The sequence below is a fragment of the Drosophila mojavensis genome, unplaced genomic scaffold, assembly GCF_018153725.1.
Source record: "Drosophila mojavensis isolate 15081-1352.22 unplaced genomic scaffold, ASM1815372v1 contig_74, whole genome shotgun sequence".
Classification (NCBI taxonomy): Eukaryota; Metazoa; Arthropoda; class Insecta; order Diptera; family Drosophilidae; genus Drosophila; species Drosophila mojavensis.
Genome location: NW_025318899.1, coordinates 20,249,977 through 20,269,956, shown reverse-complemented (window position 1 = coordinate 20,269,956; position 19,980 = coordinate 20,249,977). Strand labels below are relative to the sequence as shown.

Genomic DNA, 19,980 nt, shown 5'->3' with positions numbered 1-19,980 from the left:
ACAGACGGAAGTGTTAAGATTCGCCCATTTTTTTCTGTTTGTTTTTTCGGTTTTCTTTTAGTAAATAATTAACATATTTAATGTACATCAGTTAAACCAAATGTTAAGGCTAAAAACTCTACTCTTATTATTCAAAATTCGCACTTAAAATTTATGCAAAATACTTAATTTACAGTAAAAATGATTATATTGAATTTTCTTCAAATAATTTATACGTAATTGCTGTTTGTAATGCTATAAAACTAATTTTGTTTTGTTTTTTTTTTTTTTTTTTTTTTTTTTTCTTTTCAATTTTTATTACGAAATTTTCGTTTGTAAATGTATTTTATGTCTAAATGTATTTTGTTTAGTATTATACAGATCTTAAATAAATTAACAATATATTTGTTTTATATAAAATCGGCTTCTTAAATTTGCATTTTGTATTTTACACTTTCTTCATTAAAAAAAAAAATTGTTTTTGTTTTTATTTTCTTTATATATATATATACAGATAAACCCATAAAAACAACATATTCTTAAAAAGTTAATATATAATTTCTATACTCCTAACTCCAATACTCCGACCGATTTTAAATGTTAACGAGAGCATTTAAATATATTAGAATAAATTCTTATACAAAATAATCTTTTTTGTTTCACGACTTTCGAACTAAAAATTCATGTGTATTAGTTGGATTAAAAGAATATGATATAAACGATGAGGAAACTGATACGGCAATACTTGTCGAAAGTTAGGCGTACAAGTTTTTAAGGTAATATAAACTATTTGAGAGATATAATCTATGTATAGAATAGTTCAATTTTATGACAAGAAAACCTAAAATCAATTCTGATCAAAAATATGTTCATGGAGATAGCACAGGTAATAATATAGTTCTTGCATAATATCCAAGCCTGATCCATCTCCGAAACATGACAACTAAATATTTCATTTGAACCATCTTTAACAGCATATACTCAAGAGTTTCTGTTCGTCCCTAAATTAATTAATTTTAGTTAAAATTCTTTGAACCTAAACGATTTAAACCTCTTAAATGTTAAATGTAAAAACTGTTGTAATCTGTAAAAAAGTCAAATTATAAAGAGATAATTTTGGTATTCAAAATTTCTTAATAATTTAAAAGAAATACATATTCACAGGGCTAAAAATTACGATTCTGTTGTTGTTTTTGGGCATTTAAGGAAAGGAATTAAGCGGAGAGTTTTTCTTTACTGAATTACAAAAACATTGAAATCTATTGTTAAAGAGGAAATAATTTCAAGTTTTATGTTGATCTTATACGCGACGGCCCTTTTTATGTACAATATATAAATTTTAAATTTGTTTTTTAGGCATTACTTAAATTTAATTACGTTCAATTATCTCGCCTTTTGTACTCTTTTTTCAATTTTTAGCTTACGTACTAAATTAGCATTGTTGTTTCGTGCTGAAACGGATTAATTTTATTTACTCTGGATTCTATATACAGTTATTCAACAATATGCGATTCGCTCTTTACTCTGGCAAAATTCCTATTTACAGTTTAGTTCCATTTATTTTGGTTTATAGTATTGCTTGCGTTTTAAGCCTGGTTATGTTGTTATCAATTCTTTCTTTTCTTTATTAAATCTGTTATTATTCTCATATAATCTTTAATTACGACTACGAAAAAAAATTAAGTGAAAACAATAATCATATTTTGTTGTTGCTTTAGTTTTTGTTTGCATATTTCAATAAGTTTAAATAAATGTAAAAATTCTCGAAGCTCTACGCAACTAAAAGTGCTAAGGTATAAAGTAATATTAATACATTATGCAGTTAATTATTTTAAAAACAAAAGGAAATCTAATGCTTACAGCTTGATAAACTTTTCAATTAGTTGTAGTTTGTTTGTGTGTGATTCTTTTGTATATCTAAGTTTTATATACGTCTATAGCGCTACATATAGTATTTATATATATACTACATTATAAAGATACATATTTATGGAGTAGAATTAGATAAGTTGATCGATTGTTGCGAAAAAACGCGACCAGTTGAACTGCTAATTAGCTTAGCAGAAGGCTCTTCACTATATTCTTGTCATCGTTTCTTCTCCCGAACTCAAAGCGATTACATATTTATATAAATAAATATATATATAAATAATTTATTTATATATATATATTTTTAAGTAGTATTAATTATAGCGAGTTATAGCGTTTACAACACAAATAATAAAGTTTCAATTTCTCTGTGAGTGCCTTTGTATTTCTATGTCCGGATTTGCTGTACATTTGTTTAAATAAGGAGAGCCGCGTAGCATATATATGATTTACATATATAGATTTATATATATCATTTGATACGCCAGCGATTGTTTTCAATATCCAGATTTTGATTGCTATTTCGAGTTGAGGTTAGATTTTCGGTTTATCCGAAGGATCTGCTGCTTTCATCTGCTGCTTTTGATTTAATGCCTGTCGTGAAATAAATTCGACTATGAATAAAATGTCATCTTTCATCGAAATTCTCGACCCACCTGTTCATAGCCTCTATGTTGCATCACGCCTGGCACTCGCTCCAGTCACTTTGTCCACTAGGCTGGCACTGCCACCAGCTGTTGCACCGGCGCCCAGGCGCTCAATGACACGCGAATCACAGGAAATTGTGCGCTGCAGACAACGCGAGCGTTCACTCATCTTCTCCTGCTGCTGCTCCAGCAACGTGGGTGCCGCATTGAAGTGACCACCTGCAAAACGAAAACTATTAGCAAATGGACTTCTGGTTAAGATTCAAAGCTTACCCTTGGGCTTGTCATCGAACATGTGCAGCTTGTGAGCAGTGCTCAGGATGCTGTTGACCGTGCTCAGCGTTGCCGCTGCTGAATTCACCACAGAGTTCTTCGGGTTGCCCTTGAGCGCCGAGGAGGATTGCTGTTGCTGCTGCTGTTGCTGGTAGAGATGATTCTTGTCGCCGCCGCTGCTGCTGCTGCCGTTGTTCTGATTCTGATGGACGCTGATGGAATTGCGTCGATCACGCATCGCCTGGTAGCGTTCTGGCGACTGCAGCGAGCATTTGTTAATGGTCTGCGGCTTGGCAAAGCAGCGCTCCGTTGGCGTTGTCGGCGTCGTCGGAGTTGTGGGCGCAGTGTCGACCGAGGGGCGATGCCGCATGCGATATTCGCTAATCGACAGCTTGCGTTTCGGCATCGGCGCTGGCTCCGGCACAGTCAGCATGGGATTTAAGCGGGGATCATGGCTGGCAGTGCGCGTGTAGAGCTTGAGCGGCGTTGTCGATGGCGGCGGCATGCTCTCCACTGCTGTAGCCAGCCCATTGTTAGCTGTCATGGCAATTGATGCTGTAGCGGCTGCGGCTGTTGGTGGAACAGCAACGACTGTTTGAGCTGTTGCTGCAGCTGCTGCGGCCGCCGCCGCCTTCGATTTGGTTGCTTCCAAGTACTCGGCCAAACTAGGGATGCTGCTGCTGCTGCTCATTTTGGCCAGCGGCGAGGACACTAACGATGCAATGGCCGGCATCACTGGCGGCTCCTGCAATTTGCCATAGATGGTGTTGTAGAAGGGCAGCTGCGGCAGGGGAGCACCGACAGGTGGCACTGACATTGCTGCTGTTGGCATTGCTGTTGGTGGCGTTGACAATGTTGGTTGCGTGATTAGCACAGGTATCGGAGCAGCTGATATGGGCGCTGAATGAACAGGGGGCGTGGGCGTGGCTGTAACTGGCTTTGTTAAGGCCGGCTTAGCTAATGCTGTCTTGTTGGCCATTGCATTTGCAGCTGTTGCAGTCGTCTGCTGTTGCTTCTGTTGACTATTGGCCTTAGCCTTTGTCGTCTCCTTGTCCTTGTCCTTGTCTTTCTCCTTTTGCTTGCCTTTCTCCTTCTCCTTTTGCTTCTTCTCACGATCCTTCTTCTTGCTCTTCTTCTTTTCCTTCTTATCCTTTTTCATAGCGGCCGCAATGAGCGCCTGCTGCCTGCTGCCGCACATAGATTCGCGCCGTCGACTGATCGGCGTCAATTTACCGCTGGCGATGGCCGCTGCCAAGCTCATAGAACCGGTTGCCTCCTGCTGCTGCTGTTGCTGCTGCTGCTGCTGCGGCTGATGGTGGTGATGATGGTGATGATGATGATGATTGTTCTCCTTGCGATGCTGCTGCTGTGCTGTTGTTGGCGCAACAATTGCCGCTGCTGCTGTTGCTGCTGCCGTTTGCTGATGCTGCTGCGGGGTTTTGCTGGTATTGAGCAATAGACTGCTGCTGAGTATTTGGCTGTTGGGCTTCGTCAGCTCCTGCTCAAAGTTGGTCTGACGCTTCTTTGTGGCTCCTAGTACTGGAGTTGTTGGCACTGTGGGCGTTGTAGGCGTGCCTGCCGTAACACACATTGACATGGTGCGACGTCGCAGTGCCGATTGCTGCTGCTGTTGCTCCAGCACGTTGCTGTTGTGTTTGGTCTTGCCATTCGTTGTTGCTGTTATTGCTGCCGCTGTGACAGGTGTGAGTGTTGCAGGTGTGGATGTTGTTGCTGCTACAGCTGCTGGCAGCTGGAATTGCTGCTTCGACTCTTTGGGCTGCTTCTTTTTGGCCTCAGGCGCAGCAACGGCCAAGGCTGCTGCGATAGCTGCCGCCTTCAGTTTATCTTTCTCCTTTGACTTTTTCTTGTCCTTTTTCGACTTCTTGATCTGCTTGTCGCGCTCACGCTTCTCATCCTTCACCTTGCTGGACTTTTTGGTGGGCAAGTCAACGCCGGCTGCAATATTATTGTTGTTGTTGTTGCTCTTGCCGGAGCAGCTGCTAGTTGCCTTCTTATTGCGCGACTGCAAATAGGAGATGTTCTCAGCATGGAAGGATAAGAGACGCTCCTGTATGTCCAGCTCGGTTAGGTTTTTGCTGCTGGCTGCAGGCGTAGCAATTGCCGTTGCTGTTGTTGTTGTCGTCGCCGTTGGGGTTGACGTTGCTACCGCAGCAACTGTTGCAGCTGTTGTGGTTGCTGCTGTTGTTGCTGCTGTTGTTGCTGCTGTTGTTGCAGCTGTAGCTGCTACTGCTGTTGTTGTTGCTGCTGTTGAGTTTGTTTCCAACTTGGGCTTCTTTTTAAGCGGTTCATCCTCATCCTTCACAGCTGCAGCGCGCGGTTTGGCAGTCGCCTTGGCCTCAACCACAGTCGCCGTTGCAATGGCTGTTGTTGCTGTTGCTGGCATTGCAGCCATTGCTGCTGTGCGCAGCAACGATTCACCTGGCTTGGGCTCAGGCAGTGTCTCCACTTTAGCTGTTGGCTCCGGCTTAATTTCCGCCTTGGGCTCCACTTTAGTCACCTGCTGCTTCTCTTCTGGCAAAGGCTCCACCTTGGCGATGGCTTGTTGTTGCTCTTGCTGCTGCTGCTGCTGTTGCTGTTGCTGTTGCTGCTGTTCCTCCTTCTCGCGCTTAACATTGATCAACTCTTCAAACTTGTCACACGCTTGACTCTCCTCACGCTCCACATCAATCTTGACATCCTCCGCTGCGGCACTTGTGTCCTCCGGCTCAATCTTGACCAGATTATCCTCGGCAACGATTTGCTGTGCACCGGGACTGGGCGACCGCAAGATGTCCACATCATCATCCTGTTCGAAGTGCTGATGCGTCTCGACTTTCAACACTTCCGTCTGTGCCTGCTCCAACTGCTCCACTTTGTGCTCCTCCTCGCCGGCGCTGCCAATGACGTCGATGTGCGGCTCCTCAACTGCCGTCGCCTCCAACCCACCATTGCTGACGACCACCAGACGACGCTTCTTCAACGGCGTGCTGAAGCCGTTCGAGAGCAAAGGCGGCGTCTGCTGCTGCTGTTGTTGCTGGTGCTGCAGCGGCGATATGCTGGGCGTGGGCGTCACCGGAGCCTGGGGCTGATTCTCATCGGTTGTCTCTTCGCTAATGGCCTGGCGCAGCCAACGCTTCTTCACCGACGAATTGTTCTGCACGGAAGGCATCTGTGAGCGCTCAGTGGCCTCCACTTGATGTATGAACTGCTCCACTTTGAGCAACGCTGGAGCATCGATTTGCAGTTGCTGCGGTTGCTGTGCGGGAATTTGCTGCATCTGTTGCTGTTGCTGCTGCTGCTGCTGTTGCTGTTGCAGCTGCTCCCTGGAGCCATTTATTTCGCTCATGGCTGCTTGGACTAGACTGTCCAGTCCAGATTGTTGCTCGCATTGCTCCGACTGAAACCAGCTGGACATGAGCGACTTCTTTGTCTTGGCGCCACTGGGCGGATACTTGAACTCCCCAACGGATGGCGATTGCAACGATTGCTGCTGCTCTGGCTGCTGCTCTAGCGGACCCATTGCTGCCTCAATTAGCAAACAGGCGCTGCTGACCGCAGACGTTGCTGCTGGCGGCTTGAAGGGCTCGCAGTTGTTGTGCGCCAATGCCAGCAGCAAGCCCGCAGCCTGATCTGTAGATTGTTGTTGCTGCTGCTGCTGCTGTTGCACGCTGTTGTTGTTGTTGTGCTGCATTATATTCTGATGCTGATTCAGATTCAGATTTTGATTCTGTAGCGCCGGTGAAGCCAGCTCCGATTCGGTATGCGATTCAGCATCCGATTCACTTAGACTCTTTCTGCGCTTGCTGTTGTTGTTGTGGTTGTTGTAGCTGCGACTCACTTTGCGCTTCTTTTTGTTGCGCCTTGCTGCGCCACCTTTGCTGCTATTATTGTTGTTGTTGTTGTTGTTGTTGGTGCTAGTGGGCGTGCCCAAGTTCAGAGAGCTGCCGTCGGCCGACTCACTCATGGAATTGCTGCTGGCATTGCGTTTGCGCGGCGATGCTGGCGAATTGCTCATGCGCTGCTTGCCACCCACTTGGCGACTCTCTGCGCCCGCCGCTGCACCGCCGCTGGCCTTCTTGCCGCGCGCCTCCTGCTTCTCCATTTTGTCGATGGCACGCAGAATGGCTTCCAATTTGCGTTCCTCACGAGACTTTGGCTTGTCCTTCTTGGCAGCGGGCGTTGATGTTGCCGGCGTGCTGGCAGCTGTTGACGATTCCTCCACCTTGGCCTCTCGTACGGCGGGGCTATTAATTGTTGTTGCTGTTGCTGCTGCTGCTGCTGCTTTAGCAGGCGTTTTGCGTGTTGTTGGAGTTAAATTGATGCTATTGTTGTTGTTATTGTTGTTATTATTATTGTTGCTGTTGCTGCAGTTGTTGTTGAGCTGTGAGTTCGCTTTTGAAGGCGTTTTGGTGGGCGACACTGATGCCTGATAAATCTGTGCTTGCTGCTGGGGTGATGGCTGTTGCTGTTGCTGTTGTTGCTGTGACTGTTGCAATTGGAACTGCTGTAGTTGTTGATGTTGTTGTTGCTGCTGCTGCTGCTGCGACTGCTGTTGCTTAAGCGGCTGTGTTGTTGTAATTTTTATGGGCGTCGCCATGTGCGCTGTGGGCGTGGCATGTAAAGTTTGTAATGCGCTAACCGCCATGCGTGCCTCATCAGCCAGCTGTTGCTGTTGCTGCTGCTGCTGCTGCTGCTGTGCGTATTGCTGCTGCTGCTGCTGCTGCTGTTGTTGTTGCTGCTGCTGCTGTTCTTGTTGTTGTCGCTGCACATTGATTTGCTGTTGCTGTTGCTGTTGTGACTGTGGCTGGTGCGGAGACTGTGGCTGCAAATAGAAAGTAGCCATCGGTCGCTGTGCCGCTGCTGCAGCTGCAATTACCGCCAGCGGCTCCTGTTGCTGCTGTTGCTGCTGCTGCTGCTGCTGGTTTTGCAACAGCGATGGTTGCTGCTGCTGTGTCGGCTTCTGCAACAGCTGTGGCGACAGTAACATAGGTGTCGGCAATGCAGCGAGTATTTGCTGTTGCTGCTGTGTTGGACTGCGCTGCAGCAGCGATGTCTGCTGCTGCGCCGGTTGCTGCTGCTGCTGCAACGTGGGCGACTGCAATTGCGTGGGCGTAGGCGATGGAATGGACACCGATGGCGATGACGACGATGTACAAATGCCCGAGTCGTGCAGCACACTGGACATGGAAACGGAGCACGAGTTGTTGCTGTTGCCGCTGTTGCTGTTGCTGTTACAGAGCATTGCAGCAGCAGTTGCCACCGCTGTCACGCCGTTGCCCATCGTGCTCATCGTGACAGCCGGACTGGGCTTAAAGCCCAAATTCAACTGGCTCAGCTGCGGACTGTTGAGGCCCATGTGGCTGCTGCTCTCGCCACTGGAGGAGGTGGAGCGATTGCGTGCAGTTGCCGCTGCTGCTGCTGCTGCCGCTGCCACTGTGCTGCCCATGCCCATGGTCAGCTGTATTGCTGCGGCGCTGTTGGCAGCCGTTGCTGCTGCCGCGGCTGCAGCGGCGGCCTTGTTGCGATGACTGCTGCGCGGCTGAGCGGGCGGCGCCTGCAGCTGCTGTTGCACAGCCAGGGGCAGGGCGAACAGGCAATCACTGCCCAGATCACAGGCGCACCGTGTGCTCGTCGGCTGTATGACCGCCGAGTGGGACTTCTTCTGCTCCACAGCTGCCAGGTCGTGCGGCTCGTGCCGCACCGTGATCTCCGTCTGGGCTCGAATGTGCGTCAGCGCCACAATATACAGATGCAGTGTGCCCTTCTCGAAGTAGTGCTGCAGCTCGGCGTTGGGCCGGCACGAGCGACGCACGAAGCGGGCGTCGTTGCCATAGGTTCGCGTATCGACGCACACCTCGGGTCCCTTGAGGTAGGCGGGCAACGGTGGCGGCGGCTGGTGGTTCGCCTGCTGTTGATGCGTTTGCATGGGCGCCTCCACGCCGGGCAGCTGATAGAAGAACACAAACTGTCCGGGCGTCTTGTGCACCTTGAAGCTGTTCAGATAGTTGCTCGGCGGCGGCGTATTCATGTTCACGGTGGGATTCTGCGTGCGAAACTGCGTGGTCAGCATGTACTTGCCGCGCAGCTCATGGATGGGCGCATGCGGCGCCAGATCCACGCTGCTGATCAACACCTTGGCGCCCGCATACGGTATTAGCTGGGCGCGCTTGTCCAGCTCCGAGGCACAGCCGCCAGCAATCAGACGCAGCGCCTTATTCTCCGTATTCTGTATGCTTTGCAGCAGGCTGGGCTGCTTCTGTATGGCATGCAGACGGGCACGCAACTCGGGCGAATAATGATTCGTTACGGCGTACTCATAGTGCTCAATCCACTGACGCAAGTTGGCAGCATGCTTCTCGGCGGCAGTCAAGGCGGGACTGCTACCACCGACGCCATCGCCGCCGGATTTGCTCTTGCGCTTGCTGCTCTTCTTTGTCGACTTGGAGCTTCCTGTGCCGCCGGTTGACCCACCACTGGCATTCAGCTTGTCGCCGCTCTTCTTGCTCTTCTTCAGCGTGCCGGCTGCGCCATCTTTGGTTTTCTTTGATTTCTTGGTTATGCCACCAGCAGCTGGGCCGAAGCCACCATTCGGGCCGGCTCCGAGCCGTTGTTGTTGCTGCTGCTGATGCTGCTGTTGTTGTTGTTGCTGCTGCTGCTGCGGCAGCTCTTGGCTGTTGTAAAGCAGTGAGCCTGCCGCTGTCGCTGCTCCGCCCATTGAATTGGCTGCTGATGCTGCTGCTGAAGCGCCAACAGCGGCTGCCGCAGTTCCCGTTGCAGGCGGCGCACCACTTGCCGCTTGTGTAGCCACGAGCAGCATATGCTCTCGACGCTTTTGGCGCTGCAGCGCACGTGCCCTGGCCTTGTCCACGGGTCGCGGCTGGCACAGCTCGCACTGATACTCCTCGGGTATGTTGAGGCGATCGATGCCCATGCAGTCCACGTGCTGCCAGGCGCTATGGATGGTGTAATTCAACATTTTTGATTAGTAAACGCAACAATCTAGAGGGCTGGCATACTTACGAGCACTTGTCGCAGCAGATCATGTAACCATCGTCATGGGTTAGCTCACAGATGCAGCGGGTAACCGAATCATCCTCAGCTTCTGCCTCGGGCGCTGTTTCCGTCTCCTCGCCTGGATCAATATCGGCGCTGGCCAGACGTGAGCTCCCGCTTATAGCCGACTGGGCGTCATCATCATGCGGCACATGGCGGCCCACTGGTTGGGTAAATGAAGACAACGAAATATTTATATATTTTTTTTATAATATTAAGATATATTTCGTAACTCACTCTGTTGTCCATAGAAACTGTTGAAGCCCCCCGGAGTCGTTGCGGGGCCGCTGACAGTGACACCAATGCCGCCAAGGGACCACTGCTGTGGCTGCTGCTGCATTTGCTGTGCGGCTGTGGCTCCACCGGTCGCCGACTGCTGCTGCTGCTGCTGCTGTTGTTGTTGCTGCTGCTGCTGTTGTTGTTGTTGCTGCTGCTGCTGAGAGGCGTACGTGTGATCCTGCATTATGGCGTGCAATTGCTGCAAACGCAGGTCTTGAGTGTGCACAGGCACTGGACGCACTTCCTCTATGTACAGCTCCTCCTCGTTTGCGTTCAGTTGTTGTGGCTGCTGCTGCTGCTGCTGTTGTTGTTGTTGTTGTTGTTGTTGCTGCTGCTGCTGCTGCTGCTGAGGTTTCATCAAAAGCGTCGCTGTCTCCACGTGCACAGGCGTCAAGTGTGGACTCGCTGCTGAGCTCAACGCTGTCGCCGCTGTATTTAAGCTCGTGCTGGAGTTGCTACTGCGCAGTCCACTGTTTAAATTATTTAAGCTGTTGCTGCTGCAATAAATTTCAGAAGTTAATTTTTACGTTAGTTGTGCGCGTTGACAGTTTTCGTTAGGGAATGGCTCGACGTAGAAACAAAACCTATCACTAAACTAAGCTCTCGATATCGATAGCTACAGAAGCTGAGAATCTGTGCTGCTTGGTGCTCGGAGTCAGGGCAACTTTTCCTTATCCAAAATGTACTTGGCAACCATTTTTTTTCGATCCCTCATTCAAATTGAATTGATGTGCTCAACCAACTGTCAAGTGCCTGCCTCACTAGGCAAAACAAACTAGATCGTAAGCAAATATTTCATTTCAAATACTCCTAATGAAACTTCCAATCCTAACATTGAAAACTTTGTCCGTTTGGTATATAGATCAAATCTAATTCTCTTTCCCATATACATTCATAATATATTGTTAAAAATTAAGATATTTCAAGTTTATAGGAGAATCTTATTGCTTTCTATTCTAATCTATTTAACATTCTAATGCAAATTCAGTTTAATAATAATATGAATGCTGGAAAGAATCTAATAATAGTAGGTCTATAAAAAAATCCTTACAAAATTCTTATATTATTTTTACATTATATTATTATTGTTATATGTGAGGGCATTAGAATCCCATTCTTCTCAAAGTCTTTGAATGTTTTGCCTTTTTCCATAAAATTCTAATTTCAATTCCTCAATCAAGCTTTAATTTTGATTAAAAACCAGTTACGATAGATTATTATTTTACTATACTTTATTTTCATTTAAGTTTATTCCTTTTGACTATAGCTCAACATAATGTTTACCTCGCCAATTACTCACCTGTGCTTGTAATACTCGACCACAGTGGGCGGCGGTTTGCGCATGTTTGCTGCTGCTGCTGTGACAGCCTCGTGGAGCAGGTGCTGTTGCTGCTGCTGGATTTGTTTGCGCTCGAGCGACGTTGCTCGGCTGGTGGGCGCACTGACCGACTGACGGCGCGCCGCCGTCGCCGACATGTAGGAGGACATTGCGGCACTGCCGCTGGCAAAGCCATGCGAAGAGATGCTCACCGAGGGCGCGCTGGAGGAAGTCACCGTCAGATACGAGCCAGACGCTGGCGATGACGTGGCTGGCGAGGGTGATGGCGATGAGGCTGGCGTCAATGTTGCTGTTGACGACGAGCTGGGCGACATGCCGGCTGCTGCTGCTGCTGCTGCAGCTTGATAGTGGGTCAACAGCAGATTGTTTGACGTTGCTGCTACAGTGTTGTTGCTGTTGTTGTTGTTGCTATTGCTACTGCTGCTGCTGTTGTTGTTGCTGTTGCTGTTGCCGCTGCTATTTCCTCCGTATATAATTTGCGTGGGTGTCGACGTTGGCTGTGGCGGTGGCATGCTTGCATTTGCTGCTGCTGCTGCTGCTGCCGCTGCTGTTGTTGGTGTTGATGTTGGCGTTGTCTGCTGCTGAAAGCGCTGCTGCTGCTGGCTAAAGGACTTTTGTGCCATGCTCTGCAGAATGCGCGCCGAGAGCTCATCTGTCATCTGCGTGCCATTCACAATCATCACATCGTCTGTGATCAGGGAGGATTGATGATGTTGCTGCTGCTGCTGCTGCTGGTGGTGGTCGGTGCTGCTGTCGCTGCTGCTGCTGTTGTAGTGAATGCGCTTGACCTGGCCCTGGGGCGGATGCTGCTGGATGACGGTGCCGTGTGAGTTGACAAACTTGATGGCTCCCGCCGTCGACTGCTGCAACATGTAACCGCCGCTGCCGCCCCCAGCCGTCGTTGTGGTCTTCTGCTGCAGCTGCGTGCCTTGCGGCAAGTTGGCGGCTAACTGTTGCAGCGGTTGCTGTTGCAATACATATTTCGTGTTGCTGCTAGCAGTCAGTTTGTTCAGCTTATTGGGCGTCAACTGTTGGTGCTGCTTGCCATAGGCATTCTGCTGCTGCTGTTGCTGCTGCTGTGGCACCGCAGCAATGGATAGGCCGCCGGACGCGCTGCTGTACTGCTTGACGAATTTGGGTTTGACGGCTGTCTTGTGTGTTGCCTGCTGTGAGGAGATGAATGCCTTCAACTGTTGCTGCTGCTGCTGTTGGTGCTGTTGTTGTTGCTGCTGATGTTGCTGCTGCTGCTGGTGCAACATGTTGCCAACACTCTTGACTGTTATTTTCTGATTGGCCTTCTTGAGCAGAGCCGCCGCCGTTGTCGTTATCGCCGGCCGGCTAACGTATTTCTGCTGCCCCGCTGTCGCTGACTGCACAATGATCTGCGGCGGCTGCTGCTGCTGCTGTTGCTGTTGCTGCTGGGGCGGCACATACGACTGGAGTCGCGTCACCACCCGCGAGCCCAGCGTTACCTTCTGCATGACCGGTGTGCCGCTACCCTGCTGCGTCGCCTGCGCGTACCCCTGCAGCTGCTTGGCATTGGCGCTGGCATTCACAGCTTTGTAGGCGCCAATTGTGCCAAACTTTTGCTGCTGCTGCTGCTTGAGCGCGGGCGTTGCCGTCACATACGGCAGATTCTTAGCATTCACATAGCTGAGCTGCTGCTGCTGCTGTTGGTGTTGTGACTGGGAGGACAGGGCGGGCGCCTGTTTGGACAGCACCGTGAGATTACTGAGCAACAGCTTCGAGTTATGCGGCGGTGTTGCAGCGGAGGTGTCGATGATGACGTTGCTGGTGCTGCCATCGGTCGTGACAATTTTGTAGATCTGCGGATTGAGCAATTCATGTTGCTGCTGCTGTTGCTGGGGCAAATGTTGCTGCTGTTGCTGTTGCGCTGTTGTCGTACGCACCGCGTACTTCTGGGCGGGCTGCGCCTGAATGGACATGCGCCGCTGCATAATCCGCTTCAGCTGTGCCTGCGTCGACAAGCTGCTGCCATCAATCACAATGTGTGGTGGATGCTGCTGCTGTGGCCCACTGATCCCGATTCGTGTGCTGGCGCTGCTATTGCTTGTACTGCTGCTGCTATTGTTGCCGCTGCTACTGCTGCTGCCGACGACAGGCTCCACGAAGACCGTATCATGCGTGGACATGGGCATTTTTACAAAGTTCAATTGCTCACAAAATAATATTCTTTTTTTTATATATATTATCTCTTTTTTGTTTCTATATTTATAGAAGTGGTTTAAACCTAAGTTAGATGGGGCGGGGGAGGCTGCTTTTAACTGGTGCTAAGTTTTTGTTGCTCTTCTTTTTGCTGCTGCTGTTTCCGCTGTGTATTAACTTTTGGCATTTCACAACACTGCCTCACTAGACATCTTATTCACTAGAAGCTTTTCCCGCTGCGGCCGCCGATGATGTTGCTGCTGCTGTTGCTTTAATATTTTTGTATTTTGTGACTTTAGTCGCGTTGCACTGCAGTTCCTATTGCTGCTGCTGCTGCTGCAGTTGCTGCTGCTTCTATTGGTGATGGTGCCCCCAAACCTATGGGGGCCTAATGCATAACCAGAAATGCTCTGTTCGGCGGTGTTTGCCTGACCGCTGCTTGCGGTTGCTAATTGTGGGTGGCGCGCATTCAAATTGCATAAACGATTTCCAACACTGTGCCACATTACATTGTTAGCCATTACAAACATAACGGTGCGTGTATTGTCTCTCTTTCTTTTGCCTCTACTTCTACCAAGTCGACGCTTCCGTTTTGGTGCGCCTCCTGTTAACTGTAGCTTTGCAAGTTCTATTTTAGCACTCGTTGTTCTTGGTTTCGGGTGTGTGTCGTTGTTTTATTATTATTATTATTTTGCTTCTTATTGTTGTTGTTGTCCAGCACAACGAAACTGCTTTAAATTTAACTCATTAAACGATCCTTCGTTGTATGTTCCATTTGCTGCAATGATATAAAGAGAATAGTTTTTAAGTTTTATTTACTATAAACAATAAATAAATATAGGTAATTATAAATCAGATTATTATTTCTTCTCATTCAATAAATAAACAAATGCTAAGAATATTCAGAAACTAATTTAAATTTTGCAACCGATTATCGATTAGTGTGTCTGATTTATCGCCACAGCGTTGCCAGATGCCAGTTTGTTGCTTATGTAATGACAAATACCAAACGCATGCGCGTTACAAATTCTTGTATATTTTTTTCGTTTGCTTTTTGTGTGTCGTTTGTGCTTACACTTGCAGCGCGAGCAGAAGAAACCAACCCGTCAAAACTTGTTAATAGAGAGAGCCAACACACAGAAAACAACGCGAACATCAAGCTGCCAAAGCAGTCAAAGCAGACCAAAGAAATACGTTATGAACCTGCATTGTTTACATTTGTATGCGTGCGCAAGTACAGTGGAGCCAAACCATCATTTCCTTTGCCCCCTTTTAAATCACTGTGCACTTTTGCTCAGATAAATAAAACCTGTTATTTTGACTCGTACTCAGGGCAGTCAATCAATATTTATGGGCACTTCTAATACTAAGGCATTAATACTCTATAATAAATGGTAAGAGTTTAAGTTTCAGTTTCAAGTTCCTATTAGAATAGAACTCTTTCAATTTTACATTAATATACATTTTTATTTGTTTTACTCGTATATATTTATTTCATTCGTTTTTTTTTAGTTTCTAAATTATATGGTTTGATTTGTTGTTTACATCCATCCAGCAGCATTATCTTATTTAGTATATTTCTCTTTCTACTTCGGCTCATTGTTTGGCATTTCTGCTATGCGCATGTTTCTCTAATTTTATAGCTTTTTTCCGGTTTCTCTGCACCTAGCTATTCGCATTTACAATTTACACACATAGCTACTATATATGTACATATATATAAACCGTACTGTAAAAGTGCATGTGTGTGCATATGCTTGTAGTTTTGCTTTGCTTTTGGTCGTTACCAAAGCCAAAGCAAAAAGTGAATGCACTAATTTTGCCTTGGCATCCGGCGCGGCATTCATGGCAGTCGACGACATCGTCTTATTTGCCGCTGCATTGTTGTTATTGTTGTTGTTGCTGCTGCTGTTTGCAGTATCTATTGCTAGTTGTCTCGTCTCCTCTTGGGCTGCACTTGGCTCTCGCAGTTACTGAGTGCGCGCCTATTGAAATTTCATTTCTAATTGAGACGAAGGCAGCGAGGGCAACACACATTTGCATCGACCGCTGCTCAATTGAATGCGCGATGCATGTGTTTATTCTGTTGTTGTTTTGTGTATGCCTTTACTTTGCCATCAATTGACACAAAAATAAAATAAATAAAGAGAAAATAAACCGCAAAATTCACCAGAATTGCGAAATGTTAATTGCACAGTCAATGTGTTTATGTAACCCCATGATATGTGTTATAAATATGCATCTATGCAAATGCTTTTTCCAAATGTTTAACACAAATTAACAATGTATAACAGCTTATTTAGTCAGTTATGTAACGGTGCAATGCCTACTCTTAAGCGTATGCAGATGCTTAAATGTAATTTAATATTCAAGTATTCTTTCAATCTTTTAATTTTTCTGTTACACATACATATACATATATGTTTTTAAAGGCCTACGCATATGCATGTATGTGTAATCATGTGTGCTCACATGAATTATTTCCGTTTCATGTGTTTCCCAATAACAGCGACAAATAACAACAAAGTGCGCACAGCCCCAAGATAACAAACAGCAGCAACATATATGTAGACTCGTACGTATATATATACATATGTATGTATTTAAGTATATAAAACATCGTATTAAAAAAGCCAACAAATTATAAAATAAGCGGGCATTTTTACATGTAGTTAAGTTACTATATCTAACACACTAGCACATGGGTACAACCAAATGAGCACACACGTCACTTAAGCGTAAATGCGAAAAAAAAATGTATTAGCAAAGCTATAACCCTACCCCAACCAACTTCTAAAATGCGCGCCATAAACAATTTACACTCGCGTAAATCGCTGTTCGTGTGCGTTTGTATGTTCATGTGTGTGAATAGCAAACTTCCGAGAGAGCATGTTTGAATGCACAATAGAACATATTGACACAAACACATACACATGCATACGAACTCTGCGAATGACCACGGTGCTTTTCTATTTGCTTTGCAAACGTTAAAAAGAGAAAGAAAGAACTCACTGTTTAGGAAAGCAAAGGTTGGGCACTGTCACTCACGGCGTCAGGTCATAAGCAAAGCAAAGCGAGTCAAAGCTTCCCAATTTAAAAAATGAGCGAAAATCTAATCGGAACAAACGATCGATAACAATAGCAATACACACTGTTTATCGACTACTCGCAATCGCACTCGTAGACGTTGTAAATACATCACTACGTGTGACTTGATTACAGCAATAAGACAGCTAATTTTGGCATTGCATTCCCACTATGCAGACATCAATACATCATGAGCAGCCCCACACCCAGTCTCAGACACGCCTACACTTTGCATGGCACACTCTATCTGTATTTGTGTTTTGCATATGGGTTTGTTGTTCATGATGCCACTTCTCGGCTCAATGTTCCGAGTGTCAACTAATTGCGTCTTATTTTTTTATTTGTCGCGCGTACTTTATACGCTTGTATGCCCATGCACATGCCCCACTGGGCAGGCATATTTGAATAGTTCTATTGGATAAGCCTCGTACAGCCTCATACAATTTGCACATCTGTTTAATTGCCTATCTATAGGGTATTAATATGAAGCAAAATATATTAAGTACTAATAAGAAATATATAAATTTTCATGAAATACACATGTACTTGTTCATATTTATATAAATGCGTATGTAATCTAATAGGTTACACATTTAGAAACTTCTTGCACATCCTCTTTCTCTTATGATACTTATGCATGTGTACGTATTTGGGTGCATATGTATTAATACATACATACAGCTAATACACATGCATATATTTTTGGCGGGGGTGTATTCGCGGCAAATACTGACATCCCTTGAAATATCGAATATTTTTGATTTTCCATTGCATTGTTCAGATTGGGGGTTTGTGCATATAAGTTTCGTATGCGCCAAACGAATACAAATATACATATTAAAAACTTGTCCATCGACTTTTGCTTTCATTTTTGCCCATACCACAGAAAGTAGCGAAAAATCATACAGAGCAGGCGAGGCAAAAATCACATATGCGTAAAGAGTAGCATCGGCGGCGTGTAGTTTGAACTATGCGAGAAAAAGAGACAAACATATGACACACATACCAATAATGTGAACAACTGCAGCCAACTTAATGGAGTACAAGCGTGCAACAGCGAGAATTGATAGTAAATCATTTGACGAAAACATAACACACGATTGGAGTGTACAGCAAAAATGAGAAAACCAAAGGAAATTGAAAAGAAAAAATCTAAGCAACGGCGGTACTGTTCTAGCATATAAAATTTGTATGAAACGCAATTTCAAAATGGCGGAAAATCGCAAATACCTCAACCATATATTTAAAAGAATTAATTTTGTAAATAAGACGTTCCAAACTATTTTATTTTTGTTCGTTGTTGATGCGCATGTCAAAACAATACAGCATGAAAAGAAATATAATGTGGTTGAAGACTTAAATGTACCTACAAAAGTGCATTTGCTTGCAAACAATTTGGAGTATAAATATTATGGCCCTATTGTAAACATTCTATTTCATATATTTAATGAACAATTTTTACTAAAAACATTTAATTCACATTTTATATACATATGTATATATTTACTTTACTTTGCATAGCTGGCAACTCTGTGGAGCTCTATTATGCACAACTAACTTCACGTTGCACAAAAGAAAATAGCAAGCAAAACAAACGAATGCGCAAGCTATATGCCACACGCGTTAGTGGGACAGAGAACAATATATTTTTACATTGGGGGAAAAATATGAAATTAAATATGGCGACGCACTGCGCGAAAAAAAAATAACCCGAAAATGACAATAGCACTGTAAACATTTAATTTGACCAACATAAGCACTAGTAAATAATATCGGACTTTATTGCAGCACATATAAACCCGGACTAGTTTAATTTTCAACTGACAAACAAATTAATCAACTAACATTCCTATATGCAAGTAACCAAAATTTACGCGCGCATTACTGATGTTGTGCTTAGAATGTTTTACTTACCGTGAATGATTATATAGTTTCACTTCATTGTACACAACACTAATTTAAATGGCAAGCTCTGATTTTGTTTTAATGTGTCGCCTTTGCTTTACTTGATACTTGAATTTTGTTTTGCATTCACTTGCTTATGATCTGGTTTTTTTTTTTTTTTTTTCTCCTTTTATTTTAATTTTAAATGCACACACAGTAATTTGGCTTGCAGGTTTTCTTGTTTCAAAACGCGGCGTTGTTTTAACGTTTGCTGCCTGCTTAAATAAACGTTTACACTTTGATTAATCAATTTTATTATTAATACGTATGGCATAAGAAACAACGAAAATGCGCACAAAACACGTATTGAGCGTGTAACAGAGTGAGATAACTATACTGTGTTGTGCTGCGCGCGCACTTGTATTATAACAGCAACATATAGTGTGGCCGTTTTAGCATACGGACATAAGCATGCCAACTAGTAAAAATCCTACCTATTATCGCCTATTTTATTTTGTTCGCGTTGCTGCTTCTTCTACCTGGTCTTTCTTTAGCCTATTACTACTGCGCTTGCCATTCCACAGTGTACTTTATAGTGCTGTACGTACATTAATTTTGTCTTTCTGTCTGTTCGTCGATACATACATATATGCATGCATGTACACACACGGCGCCACTGAAATATGTACCTACGTACCTACATATATAAAAATCTATACGCGGATATTGCCGCTCTTATACACAAAATTTTTAATATTTTAATATTGATATACAATGATTTTTTAGGGTAAACATAACCGCCAACTAGAGAAACGAAGCGGCGCAAGTTTACTGCTATTAAGTAGATATTTAAATACACTCAAAAGTTAACTCTTCGTAGATTTTCTGTCAAATGCACAATGGCAAAAAAAAATTAAACTATAGTTTGATCAAAAATATTTGTAACTACATTTGTACAATTCCTCTTTACATTTTGTACCTCGTTTCGTACTCGCACACAATCACACGCTTAAAAATATACAATGTATGTATGTATGTATATAGACCGCTGCTACAACACTTTAATGGCATCTCGCTTGCTCTAATGTTTTATGCGCATTTTACCTTTCACGTCCTATGTTTTTCATCTTTACCAACACGCTAATAAGATAAATTTTAAAACTACATTTTAAGCTAGAACTAACACGTTTCACCATTACATTTTAGTGCATTGCGTAAGTGGCACTGGAAAACAGCGCACAGAATAATTTTTTAACAATTTATTTGTTGTTTTAACACCTTTAAACGCGTTTCACACTCCGCGTTACTCCGACTCTTCTTCTTGCTCTAGTGTAAACGCAAGAATGTTAACTTATGGTTATGTTAGCCATACACTCTACTCAAATGGCACTTTTAAGTTATTAA

General features: G+C 44.9%; 1 protein-coding gene across 6 annotated transcripts; it reads right to left on the bottom strand.

Moving 5' to 3' along the window:
* Positions 1 to 1,402: 1,402 nt before the first annotated feature.
* On the bottom strand, positions 1,403 to 19,929 carry LOC6583095 (protein split ends). Of its 6 annotated transcripts, none has more exons than XM_044009442.1 (8): positions 19,681 to 19,929; positions 18,607 to 18,854; positions 11,401 to 14,383; positions 10,059 to 10,597; positions 9,789 to 9,984; positions 2,769 to 9,721; positions 2,505 to 2,714; positions 1,403 to 2,442 (listed from the first exon to the last, which is right to left on the bottom strand). In XM_044009442.1, the coding sequence occupies exons 3-7, from the start codon at positions 13,596 to 13,598 to the stop codon at positions 2,518 to 2,520; spliced, it is 10,083 nt and encodes a 3,360-aa protein (XP_043865377.1). In that variant the 5' UTR covers positions 13,599 to 14,383; positions 18,607 to 18,854; positions 19,681 to 19,929; the 3' UTR covers positions 1,403 to 2,442; positions 2,505 to 2,517. The 6 variants fall into 6 exon arrangements, with proteins under 6 accessions (XP_043865377.1, XP_032587695.1, XP_043865378.1 ...); XM_032731804.2 differs by having other exon boundaries at positions 18,607 to 18,851; XM_044009443.1 differs by having other exon boundaries at positions 18,607 to 18,851; positions 19,761 to 19,929.
* Between the last annotated feature and the right edge of the window lie 51 nt (positions 19,930 to 19,980).

Excerpts from the sequence above, each read along its gene's own strand:
- LOC6583095 (XM_044009442.1), bottom strand. The coding sequence starts at position 13,598 with ATGCCCATGTCCACGCATGATACGGTCTTCGTGGAGCCTGTCGTCGGC. Across the intron at positions 9,722-9,788 it reads ATCTGCTGCGACAAGTGCTC|CGCCTGGCAGCACGTGGACT; the intron begins GTAAGTATGCCA and ends CACCATCCATAG. Across the intron at positions 2,715-2,768 it reads GTTCGATGACAAGCCCAAGG|GTGGTCACTTCAATGCGGCA; the intron begins GTAAGCTTTGAA and ends TTCGTTTTGCAG.